General features: G+C 41.4%; 1 protein-coding gene across 1 annotated transcript; it reads right to left on the bottom strand.

The window, feature by feature from the left end:
- Positions 1–16,024: 16,024 nt before the first annotated feature.
- LOC147897109 (tubulin beta-1 chain) lies at positions 16,025–18,102 on the bottom strand. Its single transcript, XM_087382016.1, has 3 exons — positions 17,591–18,102; positions 16,953–17,222; positions 16,025–16,856 (listed from the first exon to the last, which is right to left on the bottom strand). The coding sequence occupies exons 1-3, from the start codon at positions 17,982–17,984 to the stop codon at positions 16,189–16,191; spliced, it is 1,332 nt and encodes a 443-aa protein (XP_087238142.1). The 5' UTR covers positions 17,985–18,102; the 3' UTR covers positions 16,025–16,188.
- Positions 18,103–19,197: the final 1,095 nt, after the last annotated feature.

Genomic DNA, 19,197 nt, shown 5'->3' with positions numbered 1-19,197 from the left:
GTAAGGATTATTTGAGATTATCAATACCTTTGCATGATTATTGTTCTACATCTAGAATGTCCTTGGACAATTCCCTTTATATAATTGGAGTGCCCACATGTACCTCTTGGGAAATAAAAAATGATATTGGTCTAATGGAGACCTGAAGGAGGATAAAGAGCCTTTATGGAAAAGATAGATCAGATGCAAGCTGTAGTTATTTAAAATGTTTTTTATTTTTTCATTTGATAAGGCTAAAAGAAAAAGGGTCTTTAGGATGCAAATATTTGATTCTTTCTTTGATAAACATTTACGAATAAGAAAGAGTGGGATATAGAGAAATCCCTTTTGAAAATATATTAATTCTTCTTACTTTTGGGAGTTCTCTACACTTTCCCTTTTTGGAGTGCTGATTTTCCTGAGAATTTGTATGGCCAAAGTTCGATTATTGCTAATCTAGATTTAAGGGAGATGGATAACAACTGTGCCCCAGCATTGAAGCCTAGAAATGTCCTAACGTTCGTCTTGATTGTGATGGCACTAGGTGAAGAATGCACTTCTCCATTGGATTTATAGTATCAAATCTTTGGCATGGTCACTTGTAAGGAAGAAATGGTGGTGGAATCTCCAAAGAATACTTCTTTGATGAGACTTCTATAAGAGTTATATACTAGCATCTTTATGGGGTATTTATGAATCTATTATGTCTTTTTTGGAGACTATCCTTTCTTTACTTTTTTAGTTTGGATTTTCTCAAGGAAGGCCAAGGAGGCCTAATTTCTAGCCACATGATTATAATTATTTAAGTAGTTAAATCCATTGACTTTCAAATATAAACTCTATCAGTATCTTATCAGTAATGGATTAAGAGACGAATGACTCTCATTTGCAAGTTCTACTGAAGAGCACTAGTTAACATATGTTTTCATTCTAGGTCCCTTAAGCATTATTTTTTTGTGGAAATTTATCATTTATTGAAGTTAAACATGTAGTTAGTGTGAGGAAAAGCATACATACGTACATAGATACACACTCACCCCACCCTCCTCGCTCCACCCCCGCCACACACACATGTATGTATGTATGTATTAGAAAAAAGTAGATTGAAGTAGTGAGTGGCTGTGTTTTCTTGTATGTGAAAGGAGGCAGTTGTTCTATCATGAAAGTGGGAGTGACTATCACAAACAATTGATGAGGTAATTGAAGACATCAACATTGCGATTCTAGGGGTTTCTTCTACGGTACCCAAAAGTAGGTCTTTGTATTTGAAAACCCCAGATTTGGTTCCGGAGGCTCTACCAGATTTTCCAATGAAGATGAATATACCTTACGAGCCTGCGGTGTCTCTTTTTTATTTATGAGAGTTTGTTTTAGGTTTCCACAAGGCATCTCGACCTCCTACCTGCCATATGCACTTTTAGAAATGGGATCCTGGATTTTAGTTCCTTAAGTACCACTTCTTTATAAATGACTTTGAGACATTGGATTTTTCTTTAAGGTTTTGTCATGTTCCAATCGGCATTGCTAATCACATTGTGTATGGGGGGGATATCTATTGAAATGTGTGTTGAGCTGTCCTTGAGCCAAGTGCCATCATGTTTTGAATTCTAGATATTAATCTTAAATTATTTTCAACAAACTCTTTGATCCCTTCCTTCCTCCATAGCCACTCCCCCACCCATTTCCTTCCCTCCATGGGTTGCGCCACCCTTCCCTTCTTCGTCGTTGTCTCCTTCTACCACCTACAATAGAGCAAGCGTGGCTAGGAAGAGGAATTGATCTCGCTACAAGCCATACCAGGAGCGACTACAAGTGGGATTGTCATTAGAAATAATTTGTAAATGATGTTTGAGAGGAGATTCCACGGGTTGGATGATCCACTATATGTTCAACTTATGGTTCTCAATAGGGACAATGGATGCCTACCTGCCCAGAGCTTCAAGTACAATTACTTGGACTTTGTTCCTTCCTTGAAGCCCCTTTTGTGAGGGTATCTAAACGATGTGTGGGAAGCTAATCAGCGAAGGCTTGCGTTCCTGAGAGTTGCTTTGCGTTCCTGAGAGATGCTTTCCTCAACAAACGTAGGACGTAAGCCCTATCGTGACATGCTGCTATAGTAAATTTTAAAAGCATTATGATTTCAGTGAGAAGTTGGAACTTAGCATTCCGAAGATTTAAGATTTTCTGTTCTCTCTTCTCTTAATCTGAGGGATTCGAGAACTATGGTGGGTTATCGAACTGGTGTAGGTAGAAAGATGCTGAGGAGTTCGGAGTTGACTTTTTCCTAGATAAGCATTTGAAAGGATAAATATGTGTGCTCTACCTAATTCAGAACATGAATGTTGCAGATAGGCTTTTTGAAAGTCTATATTAATGGTGAGTGCAGAAGTGGATGGGAGGTGTACAAGTTTGCATTACCTCGGGATGGTTCCTTTCATGACTCTGCGTAGTACAGCAATCAAGACGACACTTTGGTCCTAGGAGTGGATACTTGCAGAGCTAGTAAATCACCCAAATATTCAGAGGGAGTTGAGAGACGAATTGAATGGCGTGTTGGGTGAGGGAGCGCCCATGTTGGAACGGAACGTGGGCAAGCTACCCTATATGCAGGCGATAGTGAAAGAGATTCTACAAATGAATATAATAATTTCAATGCAACAGCAACTTTTCACGTCGTTGTCACTTCCACCAATGCTCCCTGTAGTCGCTAGCAATGCCCCATCATGTACTACTGGTACAAGCAGGTTCCGGCCAAACCTGAGTCGGAAATGAGTGGATTTACAAGTCTGTTGCACTAAGGGAAGGCAGACAGTTTGATGGAGGAGATCCCCACCGTCGTCATGGATCCTCTTCCAAAAGCGTGGACCGAGTAAGAAAACTCATTTACAGCTCATGATTCTGAGAATGCTGCTCTTTTAACTTTCTTTGAGCATCTTGTTCCTGGTTTTTAATACTGGAACAAGTAAAGCCCTCCTTTCATTTTGTTGCGAGTGACCTTACCAACTGCTCATGCGAAGAATGCTTATAAACTACACAAGCTAGTCATTTTGGGAATGATTGCAAAGATTGATGGTACTCATATCTTTATGTTATCTGCTTTCAGGCTACTTTAACGTACTGATATAGATGTTAACAAAGTTCTTATCAGTAGGGTTATGTTATTCTCAATCATCCTTGGGCGTTTGTTCAATAGCTACACAATTCTTCAATTGAAGAAGAGTATATTCATGTCTACAATTTTAAAGCGTACACGATCTTATTATGTCTCTAATGAGCAATATTTTACCCTTTTTCGCATGGCAAAGAGACCTTGGATGTCATAGTAGCTAGTCCCTGCTATTTGTGATGGAGTTTATGGTTTTCAATCTTATGAGTGACTATCGTGAGATTGAAACTGCACTATGTGTTGTATTTTTAGAGGATGAGTTTGGGCATGTTCCTGGATATATATATAAATGCAGGAGGAAGACTTCACGCTAGATGAAATGTGGCATCCTGGAATGCAATGATCCTTGTATGTGTCTAGAATGGGCATGGCAAGGAGGCCTTGCAAAGTGATATGTGGTCTCTTGAAGTGCCATGATAGCTGCATGTGCCGAAAATAGGCATGGCAAAGAGGCCCTACAACTGTTGGTGAAATGCAGGTTGGAATCTTCAAGCTTCACAAGATCACCTTCATTTGTGCTGTCGATGCATCTGCCAGTGTGGCAGCCCTAGGAGAGGGTCCAACGATTCCTGCCTCTGTTGTTGGCAATGGATGTGAGTTGGATTTATTGTGGGGAATTTGTCAACATGTATGGCAAGTGTGAGAGCCTAGATGCAAAGGCAGTGTTTGTAGAGATGCCGCATCAGAATTTGGTTTCCTGGAATGCCATTATCACTGTGTGGGCCCAGAATGGGCAGAGCAAAGAGGCCTTGCAACTTTTTTTAAAATGCAGGCTGAAGGCTTTGAGCCATCAAGATGACTTGAATTTGCATTTTGAATGTGTGTGCCAGTGCAGCGGTCGTAGAAGAGGGTCCAGTCTTTCATGCTACTGTTGCAAATAAGGATGAAAATTGGATGTAGTTGTGGGGACAGCACTTGCAAATCTGTCTACGCGTGCTAGGAATGGGCATGGCAAGGAGCCCTTGCAACTATTTGCTCAAATGAAGGTTGAAGGTTTTCAGCCAGACAAGTTCACCTATGTCTCCGTTTTGAATGTGAAGGCCATATTGTAGAGATGCCACAGCTGGATGTGGCATCCTGGAATGCAACGATCACTGCACTGCTTGTGCCCAGAATGGGCATGGCAAAGAGGCCTTGCAACAAAGGCTTTGAGCTGCACATGCCCTTTAGCATAGTTGAGTTTGCTTTCATCATGCAGAATTCAGGGTGATGCAGAGTGGGTTTTGTGTACTGCTAATTTTCTTTTGGAGCTGGATCCAATCAATACTTTTATGAGTAGGAGGAGCCAAGCTGCTCTCGAATCTTATGGAAGCAGACCACAGGCGCTTAATAGGCAAGATGATAGAGATATTGAAGAGCATAGCTCTAGAGAGGGTGAAAGTCAACTAGAAGTCAAAAGTGATGACAAAACTAATGAACGGGAGTATGCTAATGATAGCACATATGAGAGGAGAAGAGAGGAGAGCAACTAAAGTGCAGATCAGAATGATGAGAATGCAGGTTAGAAAGATGATGAAAGTGCATTGAAAAGTGTGACTGACATGGATGGGGAGGATCAACTAGCATCCTCTCTAGAGCTTAGTGAAACAAGGATGTACAGGTTGTCTGACAGATTAGTTACGACAAAGTAGAGTAGGCATAATGAAGTGATGTATGACCAATCTGGAAATTATCACCTCTTTCCTAATGCAAGTTCAAATGTATTCCATGCAAAAGAGGACACCCCAAAGGCCCAAGGCAGTCACACGTAAATTACGGGAGTCGCAAATCTAAATTCCCATAAATTCACACCCTCTTGGGATATACCCCCCTCTTGAAAGAAGGCAAATGTCCCTGATTGCCTGCAAACAAACACAACAACAAAAGAAAAAGAAATAGCAAGCTAAAGACCAAATCTGAAACGACAACTAACAATGCTGCCAACAGATCAACCAAGTTTGAAAGGGTAGCCAACCAACAGACCAACCAAATCTAAAAGGACAGCCAACCATGCCACCAACAAATCAATCAACAATGTATACATATTCATAGAGCCATGGATAACAAATACATATAACATTGTGCATCAGATGCATCATAACCAAGTGACTAGTACACCAATAATAGATGCCCCGCGGCAGAATTATTATCAGCAACCAGTACTTGGGTGAGACATACTGTAACACCAAGCAACCTCTAGATACTCAAGCCTGTCTGTATAGAGGGAGGTGGTACCCCTCCCCCCCTCCTTGAACATCAGGCAATGCTCCAGACACCAATCGCTCCGTTGAACTTGAAGAAGTGCCAACTAAAGTTGGCTGAAAGCTTCAAGGTAAAGCTACAACACCTGAGGAGCATCTGCTAGTTCCTCCTCCAACCACTTCACATGCAATGATGAATAATTCAAAAATTTCACCTCTTACCTTCATTTCCTTATGTGCTAGAATCTGCTCGGGTATAACTTCATCTAATTCTTCCACCTCTGGCTGCATCTCCCAAGGCAAATCCTCAGGCTCATCACCTTGAAAAGGTCTAAGAAGACTCACATAGAAAGCATTGTGAATCATGCAATGATCAGGTAGCTGTAACTGGAATGTTCCATCATTAATCTTCTCGGTTACCTTAAGAGGCCCATAATACCTCATACTCAACTTTGGAAAAAGCTGAGTACGACCCCGAGTACTTTTTTGAAAACGAAGCAAGACATAATCACCTTCATTAATAACTTCTTCACAACAGTGTTTGTCTGTTGCCCTCTTCTGCTTATCATGTGCCCGTTGAAGTGGGGTGGAATCTTGCAAGTGCCTTCCAGTATCTCAAATGGAGCTTCACCTGTAGAAAAATGTACCGTGTTATTATATGTATACTCAACCAAGCGGTAGAAATTTCTCCCAGTGTGACTGGTGCTCCAAAACATATGGAATTACCCTCCTCCGATTGTCTATTTGTTTGCGGACGAAAAGCAAAAGAAAACTGAAGACTAGTGCCCATATTCTCAAAACAAGCCGGTCTTGCGAGGGTCTCTATCACTCACGATAAACTTAGGCATGCCTTGATGGTCAAGTGGAATCACCGGGAAGGCTAGAAAGACGAGAAGATGCTGGGCCAATTCCTTTGACAAAAGAATTGAAAAAACCAGCAATTCAAGCTGCAGACACATGTTGAGCACCAAGTAATTCACCCAAACTAATCTTTTAAGATCAGTATACATTTTCTTCTTTCACAACAATCATCACAAATATGTTTTTTAACACAGCAATATCTTTACCAAACATCCACTACCTGTGTTTTTAAACAAAGATGCATACAAACAGATTTTGTTTATATTTCATAAATAGTTTCAATTTTTGCTATGGAATATAATAAGACTAGGTTTAGAATATTTTATTATAGACCATATAAGCAGCTATGTGTAGGAATAGTTTGAATCTTGGTATTGCACTAGGCTCTTCACTCTATGTCTAGCATAGTCTTGGATTGATGTGATGTTTACATCATGAAGAGGGCTTATATGGAAAGCATTAAGATTTTCTGATGGAAGAATTTTGGTGGATTTAGGTCCAAGAATTTTTTCAAAATTCCTATCCATTGAGTGTGCCAATGATAGGTGGATATTATCCGAATAGTATTTTAAGTGCTTACAGATATGAAGGGTCACCACCTCTTGGGTGTATCTCTTCAATCCACGCTTGGAAACGTATGAGGGCCGGAACGTGATGTTCTGAGATATGAGTGTGGAGAGAGATTTTGATCTACTATTGTAAGCATTTTATATTCCAAAATGGATCTATTATTTCTACAAATCTGAATAGTGTTGTGAGTCTCTGATTGATATTCCAACAATATATTCTCTACACTATCCATAATGATATTATGCATTCCGTATATGAGTTGTGCTTTGCACTTTGAGTTTCTGTTAGTTTGGAATACTCTTGCGGGTTCCAGATGAACCCCAAACATGGACGTGTCCTCTTAGGCCAAGAAGTTGAGTTATATGTTATGGGGTTTAGAGATGTGTTAGTATTTTGGGGATTGTCATGTTATTAATTGTGTAGGATTGTCCCCCTTGAGAGTGGGAATGTGCTGGTCCAAATGAATAGTCACAATCAGAGGTCACACTAAACAAAAGTTATTTGTGATTAATTGCAAAAAATAGCCTACATGAGAGCACAGGGGATGCCAAAATGGTGTGTAATGGGCTGAGAAAATGCCCACTATTGTGATGTTTTTGTGTGTGAAATTTGGGTTCAAACGGCATTTAATTTAGGGTCCAAATGATTGCGATATGTCTTGTTAAAGTTAGCGAGAATTTGAGGTGGTTTTGGTCTTTAATGCATGTGTGTGAAGAGACTTTAGTTTTAAAGACTTAGAGTGAAGAAACCCTATTCTTAAAGAAACTAAACCTAACTTAGTCAACCTAATTATGATTCAACCCAACATTCTTGAGTTAAATTCAACTAACTTTCATTAAGTCAAAAATTGACCTTAGGTTATTTCTAGTTAACTTAGCAACCCAACATTGATTCCACCCAACATTCTTGAGTTAAATTCAGCTTAACTTCAGTTAAGTCTAATTGAACTTAGGTTATTTCGAATTAATTTATCCCTAATAAACTAACTACGATTAGTTTTACAACCCTAGAGTTCGTCCATCCTCTCTCTCTCTCTCTCTCTCTCTCTCTCTCTCTCTCTCTCTCTCTCTCTTCGTCATGCCATCTCATAAGGGCAACGTCAGACTAGGAAACCACAATGCGAGGAGGTTAGGGGCATGCCAATGAGGCTATGTCCTATGGGTGCATTGATGGCAGTGTGGGTGTGGGGCCCTCATTGGCAAAATAGGGTGATGGCATAACGGCTCCCAAGGCAAGTGTGTAGGGATGAAGGGGCGATCAATTCTCAAGGCAGCGTGGTGTTCTAAGAGTTGTGGTGACGGATGGAGATTGTGGTGGTAGTGTGCCTGATGTGACGGGGTGGGTAAGGGCCTTTCCATTGGCTGGTGACATAAGCACATGGCTCAGCGGCATGGGTGTGTAGCCTGATGCTACTACGTGGAGGCATGGTCTGGTGTCAAAGGGTGCACTGTCAAGGTGGTGAGGGTGGGCATCAACAGTGTAGGGTGTTATTGGAGGGTGGTACGAGGCTAGACAGGTGAAGCCCAAGGCACAATGGGAGTTTTGCGGTGCCTATCGAGGTGCATAGAGCGAGGCACAAGGGCGGGCACCTTGGGCACAATGCATGTTGACAGTGGGGTAAACGCACTATGGTGGGCTGGTAGCAAGGGTGGGGTTCGAGGGGGGTGTGAGAGGTCAGAGAGAGGTGAGTTGAGTATAGAGAGAGAGGTGAGATGAAGGGAGGAAAGGGGAGTGAAGGGAGATGGAAAGGGGGGTGAAAAGTGGAAGAGGGGTGCTGGAGAGAGTGGAAGAGGGGAGGTGGGATGGAAGAGAGGTGGTGAAGAGAATGGAAGTGGGGTGGAGGACAAAATGACAAAATGAATGGAGGGAGGAATGGATGGAAGAGGGGGAATGGAAGGGAGGAAGGCATGATAGAATGAATGGGAAAAAGAATGAAAAAGAGAAAGTGATGAAGTAACGAAAAAGAGAAAGTGAGGCAGTGGGATGGAAAGAGGGGAGGAGGAAAATGGGTGGAAAACCAAAAAATGAATGGAATCTGAAAGAGAATTTACAATGATAGAGATCTTGACTAAATTAGAGAAAGTCACCTTCAATTACCTTCCAAAAACTTTCTCGATGTTTTAGGATGGTTGTGGCAGACAATGGATGGTGGGTAGATGGCTAGGTCATTGCTACAAGAAGGGCTCGATGATAGCTCGGCAGATGAGGATGGGTGTAAGGTGATGTTTGATGTAGAGGAAGGAGTGATTGCGTTAGGTTGAGAATTTGGAAGAGGAGGGAGGCTAGATGTTGAAGAAGAAGAATGAAGGGGATAATACTCTTTTATAAAGGGGATGGAAGGGGGGAAATTGTGGACCTTGGAATTATGACATGTTTGGACAGGGAGGTTAGTTTGGATATTTCAAATTTCTTTTTTGTGGATACGCATTGGGATGTTTATAGCTTACCCTTTCTTTGCCCATAACTTTTCAAGGATATCTAGAATCGCTCGTCTATAAAAGGAAAAATGTTTAAAATTTTATGCTCTACACAATCATACCCAACATATGGCTTGAATTGTTCTTTTAAGTGGCTAGTTTTTAAGAAACATAAATTTCCTGAGTTGGTAATTGAAGGTTTTCGCTAAGGATTATTTTTTTGGCTAGAGTTGGAAATATTTAATCTCTCCTAGCCCTTAAGTGGATGAAAATAATGGTTTTCTTCAGGTTTGTTCTTTTCACACATGCTTATGCATATCTATTTTAACTTAAGATGCTAGTTCCCCCCTGCACAATGGTGCCAAAATGTTGCCACTTCTCTATGTCATGTGCAAGGTGTGTAGGGTTCCAAGGCTTTTCTCACCTACAAAGATAATGGTGTCATTGTTGTTAGTGTAGTATACATGTAGCTTAGGAACTTGATTCATATTCTGGTAAGAGATGTAGGCTCAAGTGTGTAAGATAAATGTTGTGCATGCTTCCATGATAGAATCATTCACTGAGTACTAGGGGTTTAATTTTTAGAGACGTTTAGAGTAAGAAGGAGGTTCAAGGCTTTTGAAGGAAGTTCAAGGTTAGAAGAAGGATCCAGGGTTTAGAATAGAGTACATGGTGGAGAACATGTCTCCCTCATAGGCCTTGGAGGGTAAGGGTTGAGAAACTAATCTGGGGCATAAGGATTTAGGAGAATCATACCATCTTTATCGGTGACACTTCACTCACCTATACCATCTGTATACATGACACTTGACTCACCTAGACTATCTCTATGGGTAACACCTTCACTCACCCATATCAGCTCAATATCTAACATCCCTTTTTCTCTCCTCATATCTAGGCTTACGAGGAGGCAATTAATCATTTTATTCTAACATGTTTATGCTCACTATGTTTACAATCTCACTACTTGAGTATGTCTATAGGGGGGAGGGTTTATAGCCTTATGGTATGTCTCTACCATTTTTTGTATGGTGAGGAATTTTCATAGTCTTATAAATCAATTTCACCATTTTAGTATGGTGAGGGACTTTCCATGGCCTTACGTGAGATATATTAGTGTTTGGCTAGTGACACTTGATTTAAAAATTTCAGAAGCTAGTTCATGGGGTGGACTTCAAATTGAGTGAAGTTACAATTCTTTTGACGATCAATAGCTATCATATCACTTTTTACTTGATTGTAGATTTATCAACATGATGTATGGGACTAAGATGCTTTGCACATCCATAGGGGTTTATTGTGCCTTTTGGACTTTATTTAGCTAGATTACACCTTCAATTTGGCCATAGGGGTGAGAATTGTTGTGTTCGACAATGACCCTTACAGAGGGAGGTGCACTTTTGGGGACCATCAAGGGCCTAGGGAGATGTACCTTTCTATCCCCATATGGGGGTGATGGGATCCTCTACAGGCTTTATTAGTTCTTAATTCATTTTGCTAATCCACTCCTTATGAGGCCCTTTTTGAGTCCAAAATTCCCCTAATGACTATGCATTTAACTCAATGGATTGTCAGTTTTGGAGACCATATCTACCTTGCAATTTTGAACTAAGCTATCTAAACTTTTGACCCTATTACGAGGATACCCCCCCCCCCCCAAAAAAAAAAAAGCAATTTTTCAAGACTACCCAAAATGGCACAAAACTCTTCCAAACCTTCCCCCAAACCATGCCTATGCACCCAAATCACTTTCCAACATCTTAATCCAACTCCTTCTTGCCATAATAAATCTTCCAATCCCTCATTCATACTCCTTCTACTGTAAGCACTTTTCAACACCCAAATCCAATTTCTTCTCATAGTTTCGTCCCAAACTTACGTCCATTGATCCTATTCTATCCTTTACCCTCGTAAATCTTTGCTCCTTTGAATTATGTTCCAAGGCCCTATTTCTAAATCCCTCTCATGGCTCCATTGGAAAATCGCACCAACAAGCCACGAAAAAGCACATTGCACATCAAAGTTGCACCAGAGCATGCCATGATTGGCCATGTTGCGCATCGAAGTTGCATTAGAGTATGCCATGACTCATCAATGCCATGGCCACAAGATTGTCAACAAAGAAACACTAGATCAACTACGACAAGAAGGAGCAAAGCATGTCGCCTTTGGAGTGTTGGTGGACTCTATCCATTGGATCCTTGACAGGTGCTCCACCTACGTTTGAAAATGTGATGAGTTTGATTTAGTATGTAGGAGATGGTCTTCAAGGCTTACTAGGGCATTTTCCAATGCTGAAGCACAATTTGCCAAGGTTCACTTGTTGAGAATGGAAGGAGAGACAAAGATACTTAAAAATAACATGCATAACCTCCAAGAACAACTAACCCAAGAACAAAAAAAACTTGTTGATTCTGAAATTGCAAAAGAAATGTCACAAGAGACAATCACAAGATTAATAGATGAGAAGAACAAATTCTTGGAAAAGACTTGGTCCATATAACAATAGCTTTCTACATTGACTAGGAGACTAGAAAGAATAAAAAGAACCCCTCTAGGTTACAAGCATAAGATCAAGCCTATGCAACCAATGGAGAGCTTGGCATATGGTGGTGGAGCAAGGAATCACAAGGTGATAGCTACAAGGTAAGTATGTTTAGACTATTTGTAATTATGAAGCATTACTTACAAATGAGTCATTTATATTTCTAATGTTATTATGTATTTTGTGGAAATTTTATGAAGAAGGTTATTGGAAGAGATTCATCTAACAAACTTTATGCCTTAAAGAGAATGCTTAAGAAGAAAGAATTCATTTCGATTCTTAGGGATCTGCATCGGCGTGCATTGCGACATGCAATATTACAACAGGTTACAACTGATTTAGAGAATCTTGTATATCCATTAGAAGTTTTCCATGCATGTGATGCTGCTGGCATTAGTCGGCAAGGGTACTTAGCTGTCTTTGTAAATGCACTTCGAGGTCAAGATGTAAAGAATCCTTTATTGCCGAGACTAGTATATGTTAGAAATGCAAGGAAGAAAACAAATTTTATTGGGTGGATTTATACACATCTTAAAAAGCATGATGTTGGAAGGCACAAACAAGACAAATGGACAACAAAGCAAAAATAAAGGAGGCCAAACTACCAAAGGGGGAAAGCAAGGACCAAGCACCTTTGAGTACACAGAGCATAACAATGTCTTTTTGGATGTACATAAGGTCCAAGCTACAATGGTGGAGTTTTACAACGTGAAAGCATGGGGTAGGGTACATTATATTGTTTAGAGAGCTGCAATTTTTATTGAAATCTTTTCTAGTCATGTAAATCTTATAATCTTTTATATTGTGAAGGAAAGTTAGTCTTCATTTTCAAATTGGGTGAGTGCGAGGTTGTAAAAGGCCACAAGTTGGAGAGGGTTAGTATTACTTTGATGAACAAAGCCCTTGGACATGCCAAAGATAAGATATTTAGGGAAGATTTTACTGTGCAATTGGAAAAGCAGATTTGGTGGCTTGCCGCATTTGAACTTCCTAAAGAGACACACTCATTCTTGAAATGGTTCTTTGATAGATCTCCAATTCCAAGTGTCATATATTCCCAGACGAAAGGGGAGCTGCTTCAAGTTGAAAGGTTTGGATCATTTAAAGCTGAATGGCACATGGCATGAGATCTTAAAACATTGAAGTGTATGTTTGGAACAGAATTGAGTGCAAATGCGACACATCCGTGTCAACATTGTATGCACTCACAACAACTTTGAGGAAGTAACATAGGAATACATAGAGGGAAAGAGCAAATAAAAAGTGAAAAAGACTTTGGGAATGCTAAAGATGTAATGAACGACATCACAGATTATGATTCTAACAAACAGATGTATTGGAGCAATGTAGTAATGAGCTGCAATCAGGATGTTGCACCTAATAGAGATCAAATTAATAAAAATTTGGATCCACTATTACACATTCCATTACAAAGAGTGCATTTTTGTGTGTTGCCTGCGGAGATGTGGCTCATTGTTAAATTGCTTTACTTGCACATTGTATATGTATGGAACATGAAACCGGAGGAGAGAGTGGCATCATGTATAGCAAGGGTTGAAGCTTTACTCCCGAGCATGGGTCTACATGGAGGGAATGTAAATCTAATCAAAGACACACAATTGTCAAGAAAATGAGGAAATCCTCCAAATAAAGTGTCCATGGGAGGCTCAAAGGCATGAAGATTTCTATCCAATCATGGAAAAAATCGATTAAATATGCATTGGAACTATTGGAAAGAGTTGTGATTGCACCACTAATTTGGAAGCTAATCCTCATGTGAGAACTTTGAGAATATGTGTTTGGAAAGCATTGGGCAATATGGTAAAGATCTTGAGGAAGCCTTCCATCGGCGATGATGATGTGCAACTATATAAAGTCATCATGAAAGAGTTCATTGAAGCCATGGTAGATGGATGGGGTGAATCCCACATTACTCACTACATGGCGTGTTTGGTCTTTGCTTTTTTCAAAATTTTAATTGCAACTAATTTTTTATTGCTTACCTCATGTATTTTTCCTTTTTATGTAGCACATTCTTTGTGCTCATGGTCCATGGTTTCTTCATGAATATGCTTTGTTGAACATTTGGAGTCCCAAGGGATGGAAAAGTCTCATTATAGAGCTCAAGGTGCTTATTTCAAGAGTACGTGGCATGGAGGTGGGATTAACGGAAGTAATGCTCTTTAAGAGACGTTCGAGTGGTTCTATCATGGTATAATTGGGTCCTCCTATGCAAGGAATAAAGCTTTCAAATGGAGTTAGCCCAAGCAGTTCGTCGAACTTTAATGAGTAAAAGAAATATTTCATGGATATCTTCGCAAGCTCCCCAAAAACATAGAAGTTGGTTAGCAACCAGAAGTCATGTTGGAAAGCGTTGGATCGCTAAACCAAATGTAAATTGATGTTCATCAAAAGTGCACTTCAATATTTCTTGTGGAAACTTGATTAATTGGCTCATTTTTCTTTTCAAAGAAGCATTAAATTTTGTACTTGTGGACCCAACACTTAATTTTTACATTCTAACACATTCAAGCAATAATTGTTACAAGCACAAGGGAGCTTTGGGAGGGCCGCCAACTAGAAAGAGGCGAAGGGGGGGGTGATGAGATTGCAAACAAGGGGGGGGGAGGGGCAATGATAAGGTGGGGGGGAGGGGTAATTAATAATGATGTGAAAAATAAATGTACCTCTATATAAATGCAAATACCTTCAGTATCTCAGTACTCTCTCACACCAATACATTCCTTCCTACCTTCACATCTCCCATAGCCCCACCATCACCGATATGGCAAGAACAAAGCAGACTGGAAGGCCGATTGATACAAGAACAAGACTCTCGATCCCAATCCATGTATACAATGCAATGATCAAAGAAAGATGAAAGAGGAGGTAGGCACAGGAGGAGAGGTTAGAAAGTGATGAACACATAGACGATGAAGAAGGAGATGATGGGGAACATTCAAACCCTCAATGTAGAGGTGAACCAACCCGAGGCACCTCAGCAGCCAGAATGCAGAACAAGAGCGCAAAAGACACAGATTGGAAGAATGGGCCAAAGCTCAAGATGATGCAAGGCATATAAGGATTCAATTGGCTCAACAAGCAAGGCAACGACTAGAGAACCAAGAACAACTAGCATGGCGCAATGTCACTCAGGACTTTCCACGATCCAAACAAAGTGGAAAAACTTTGCCATGATTAAAGAGAACGGCAAAAGGCAAAGGCAAAGGAACGAGGTGTAATCTACTACATCTCTGAAAAGATACTATAAATCATGAGGATAATTTAGCACAATCAACGTTTAAAAAGATTTATAAAGATAATGTGGCCTCATTACTAATTTTATTGTGCTAGTACAAATGACATCACACTTATCGAAAACTATTACATTTCAGGAACCAAAGAAAGATGTTAATGAGCCAATCAATCTGTCTTTCTCACTCTCTACCACACACACCCCCCCCCACCCCCCCCCCCTCTCTCTCTCTCTCTCTCATCTTGGAGTGGCAAATGTTTTTTAGAAGAAAGATATTGGTCCCACTTATAGAATTCCAAGGATGCATTTTGGAAGCCGCTAGCTTTAATCAAGCATGAATTTGGGTTGTCTGCTTTTGACGTTGATTTTCTATCAAGAGTAGTGGCAATGGTTCCTCAAAGCTGGCCTACAAACGCAGTTCCTTGTGCTCGTTGGAGAATTAATAATTGGCTTGTGGGAAAAACTAGCATGCGGAATCTCTCAACTAAGGTGGTTTATAGAGAGTTGTTGAGCAACAAAAATTATGGTCCAAAATTGATACATCTGTAGAGATCCTTCCAAACTTTGAGGGTGTATTTACAAGTATCTCTTGGAAGGAGTTGTTATTAGGAGTTCTCAAGTTTTCTTAATTGTCATCAATATTCTTACCCATATCTATTAATGTATGAAATTATGATGTTGGCCAAGGTGAAAAAAGGCTTAGTTCTAATCACAATCCTAATGAGATCCAACAAGTTTTGATAAACGTCAGCAAACCAAAAGGAACGAAAGTTACTGTATGCTTTGTGAGTTTTACAGTCATTTAAGAATATAAAGTTGGTTTTACAGTCAGTTACGGAAAGCAAGAGTGCACAAGCGGAAAAAAACAGCGCTATCAAGCGGGAAAAAGAGATTATTTAAAGAACTAAATGCAAATGCCGGATGCCCGAGGAAACCGCAGATACCTCACACCTAACAGAAAACGGAAGAGTTCCTTATTGCTTGACAAAAGTATTCTTAGGGAAATTCCAGATAAAACATCAGAGAGAGGAATTATCAGAAAGAGGGAGCTGCTGGCAAATGTATCTCATATTACTAAATGCCAAATATTGCAAGAAGAAGGCTAGCAGCAGCTAGACCATTTTTCCAAACACAGAACGAAGCGGGGACCAAAAAAGAAAGAAACGGTACTACTGATAAAGAGGAACAACGGGATGTTGACCAATGCATACAGTCTAGGCCTCCTCATAATCTTCCTCATAATCTCCCTCAGGCTCTGCCGTAGCATCTTGGTACTGCTGGTACTCTGAGACCAGATCGTTCATGTTGCTCTCGGCTTCTGTGAACTCCATCTCATCCATTCCCTCACCGGTATACCAATGCAAGAAAGCCTTTCTCCTAAACATCGCTGTAAACTGGTCGCTTACCCTCCTGAACATCTCCTGGATGGAGGTTGAGTTGCCAATGAACGTACAAGCCATCTTCAATCCAACCGGAGGGATGTCACAGACGCTGGATTTGACGTTGTTCGGAATCCACTCTACAAAATAGGAAGAGTTCTTGTTCTGCACGTTGATCATCTGTTCGTCTACCTCCTTTGTGCTCATCTTGCCCCTGAACATGGCGGAGGCGGTCAGGTATCGCCCGTGGCGAGGATCCGCAGCACACATCATGTTCTTAGCATCCCACATCTGCTGGGTAAGCTCTGGAACAGTCAAAGCGCGGTACTGCTGCGACCCTCGGGAAGTAAGCGGAGCAAATCCGACCATGAAGAAGTGCAGACGAGGAAACGGGATCAGATTCACAGCGAGCTTTCGCAGATCAGAGTTAAGCTGCCCCGGAAACCGCAAGCAACAGGTGACTCCACTCATTGTTGCTGAGATGAGGTGGTTCAGATCTCCGACTGTAAGATCAGGAAAGCACAGACTCTAAGATTCTTGCTCGTAAGATCAGAGTGTGGGATTTTGCTCATGACAATAAGAGAGAGCGAGCTACTTACAGGTTGGGGTGACAAGCTTTAGAGTCCTGAAGCAGATGTCATACAGCGCTTCGTTGTCAAGAACCATACACTCATCTGCGTTCTCCACCAGCTGGTGGACAGATAATGTCGCATTGTAAGGCTCCACGACTGTGTCTGAGACCTTCGGGGAAGGGAACACTGAGAAGGTCATCATCATTCGGTCGGGGTACTCCTCCCTGATCTTTGAGATCAAGAGAGTTCCCATCCCAGATCCGGTGCCCCCTCCAAGCGAATGGCATACCTGAAAACCTGTGATACAAAACCAAAGTTAGCGATCAGAGGAAATTCAACCAGGTCGTTTGGTTCCTACAAATGTATCTAGAGACAACAGAAGAAAAGCCATCTGTAGCGCAAGATCGAGTAGGGATCTGCATTTTCGTCGAACCGCAAAAAAACGCAATTCAAAAATCAGGAGGAACCTTAAGTATATGATAGATCCAGAGGAGAACGGGCAATCATGTAGATAAGAACGGCGAAAGAGGCATGGCATAACCATTGACTTGAGCTCGCAGCAAAGAAAGCATCAGAAAGACAGAAAAGAGCGGCCTAAGGGTTTAAAATCAAGAACACAGCTATAAACATCACGAAGGACGGACGACAACAGAAAAGCGAGTTACCTTGAAGGCAGTCGCAGTTCTCAGCCTCCTTGCGAACCACATCAAGAACAGAGTCAATGAGCTCCGCGCCTTCGGTGTAATGTCCCTTAGCCCAGTTGTTCCCAGCGCCGGACTGGCCGAAGACGAAGTTATCAGGCCGAAAGATCTGGCCATAGGGACCGCTACGGACGCTATCCATGGTGCCAGGCTCGAGGTCCATGAGGACAGCGCGGGGGACATAGCGGCCACAGCTGGCCTCATTGTAGTAGACATTGACGCGTTCGAGCTGAGTATCGGAGTCTCCACGGTAAGTGCCGGTGGGATCGATGCCATGTTCGGTGCAGACGACTTCCCAGAACTTGGCACCGATTTGGTTACCGCATTGGCCTCCTTGGACGTGGAGAATCTCACGCATGGTGAAGGAGGGGGAGAAAGATCGAAAAGGATAAAGAAGAAGAAGAAGAAAGCTTGAGAGATCTGGCTATGGCGGAAAAGCTCAGAGCTCTGGCTATGGCGATAAGCTCTAAAGGCTCAAAAGTGAAAACAATAACTTGGTCGCCCCCTTATTTATGGACCCTTGATCCCCCCCCCCCAATCCAACGGCTCTCATCCTTCTCCCAATTTAACCCTAACTCCCTCTTTTTTAGGGCCCTTTCGAATTAAACCCCCCCTAATCCTTCTCCCCATCCAACGGCCCTCCTCCCCCCCGCCCCCATCCGACGGCACCGATTCGTCCATCTGGCCACCCCAACGGTCAGATCTGTCAGACAGTGGACCCCGCCCTTCACGCGCCCGCTCACTTTCTCGAGATTTGAAATTACAACGTTCTTTTTTTGCGGGGCTTTTTATTATTAAATTTTTATGTCGCCTTTTTCGGGGAAATTTAATTTGGAGAAAATCGGTTCCTCAATTTGAAAGTATCCCCCTTTTTATGCCCCACATGTGACCCCAAAAGCCCCCTTCTAAGGCAAGCTTCCTCCAACTAAAGCACAAGGACAAAAGGTTACATGGCTTCTTCCCCTTTTAGATCCCATTGGAGACGGAAATTTTTGCCTTATTTCAGAAGCACTACACCACTAGTACAACCGTTTCAAGCTATCATTGCACTTTGATCACCTCAAATTCTACCATTTTTGACAAGGTTCATTGCCATCAAATCCAAGATGCAACATAGAAATTTCATGCACAAACAATTAACTACACATCTTTGGAACTCACTCTCTCCCTCTTCTTGCAACATACTCACCAGCATTTCTATCACCAAGGGACAAACTTGGTTAGCAGCTTGGCCTCTCTAGGTTCGATCCCTTTGCATAGATCAAATTTGGTCTCCCACTCAGTGCTCTCTCTCTCTCTCTCTCTCTCTCTCTCTCTCTCTCTCTCTCTCTCTCCAACATGCATAAAATGCTACCCTCTCTCTCACCAACATTTGCAAAGCTTCTCCATGTTAGCAGACAATCCCTTTCACCACTAACCCTCTATGACTTCATGGACTTCCACTCTAAAGCACAAGTAGGGCTTGCCAACTAGGTTCTTGAAATTGACAAGCATCTTGCAATCTTGACAAAAACATCATGATTTATCACTATATCCTACATCGAAACATTTTTGTAACTTTTCCAATGCCC

Source organism: Dipteris shenzhenensis, chromosome 11 (assembly GCF_047967505.1).
Source record: "Dipteris shenzhenensis isolate YYH24624 ecotype China chromosome 11, Dip_SZ_1.0, whole genome shotgun sequence".
Lineage (NCBI taxonomy): Eukaryota > Viridiplantae > Streptophyta > Polypodiopsida > Gleicheniales > Dipteridaceae > Dipteris > Dipteris shenzhenensis.
The sequence above is the reverse complement of the archived record's forward strand: the minus strand, read 5'-3'. Positions and strand labels throughout refer to the sequence as shown.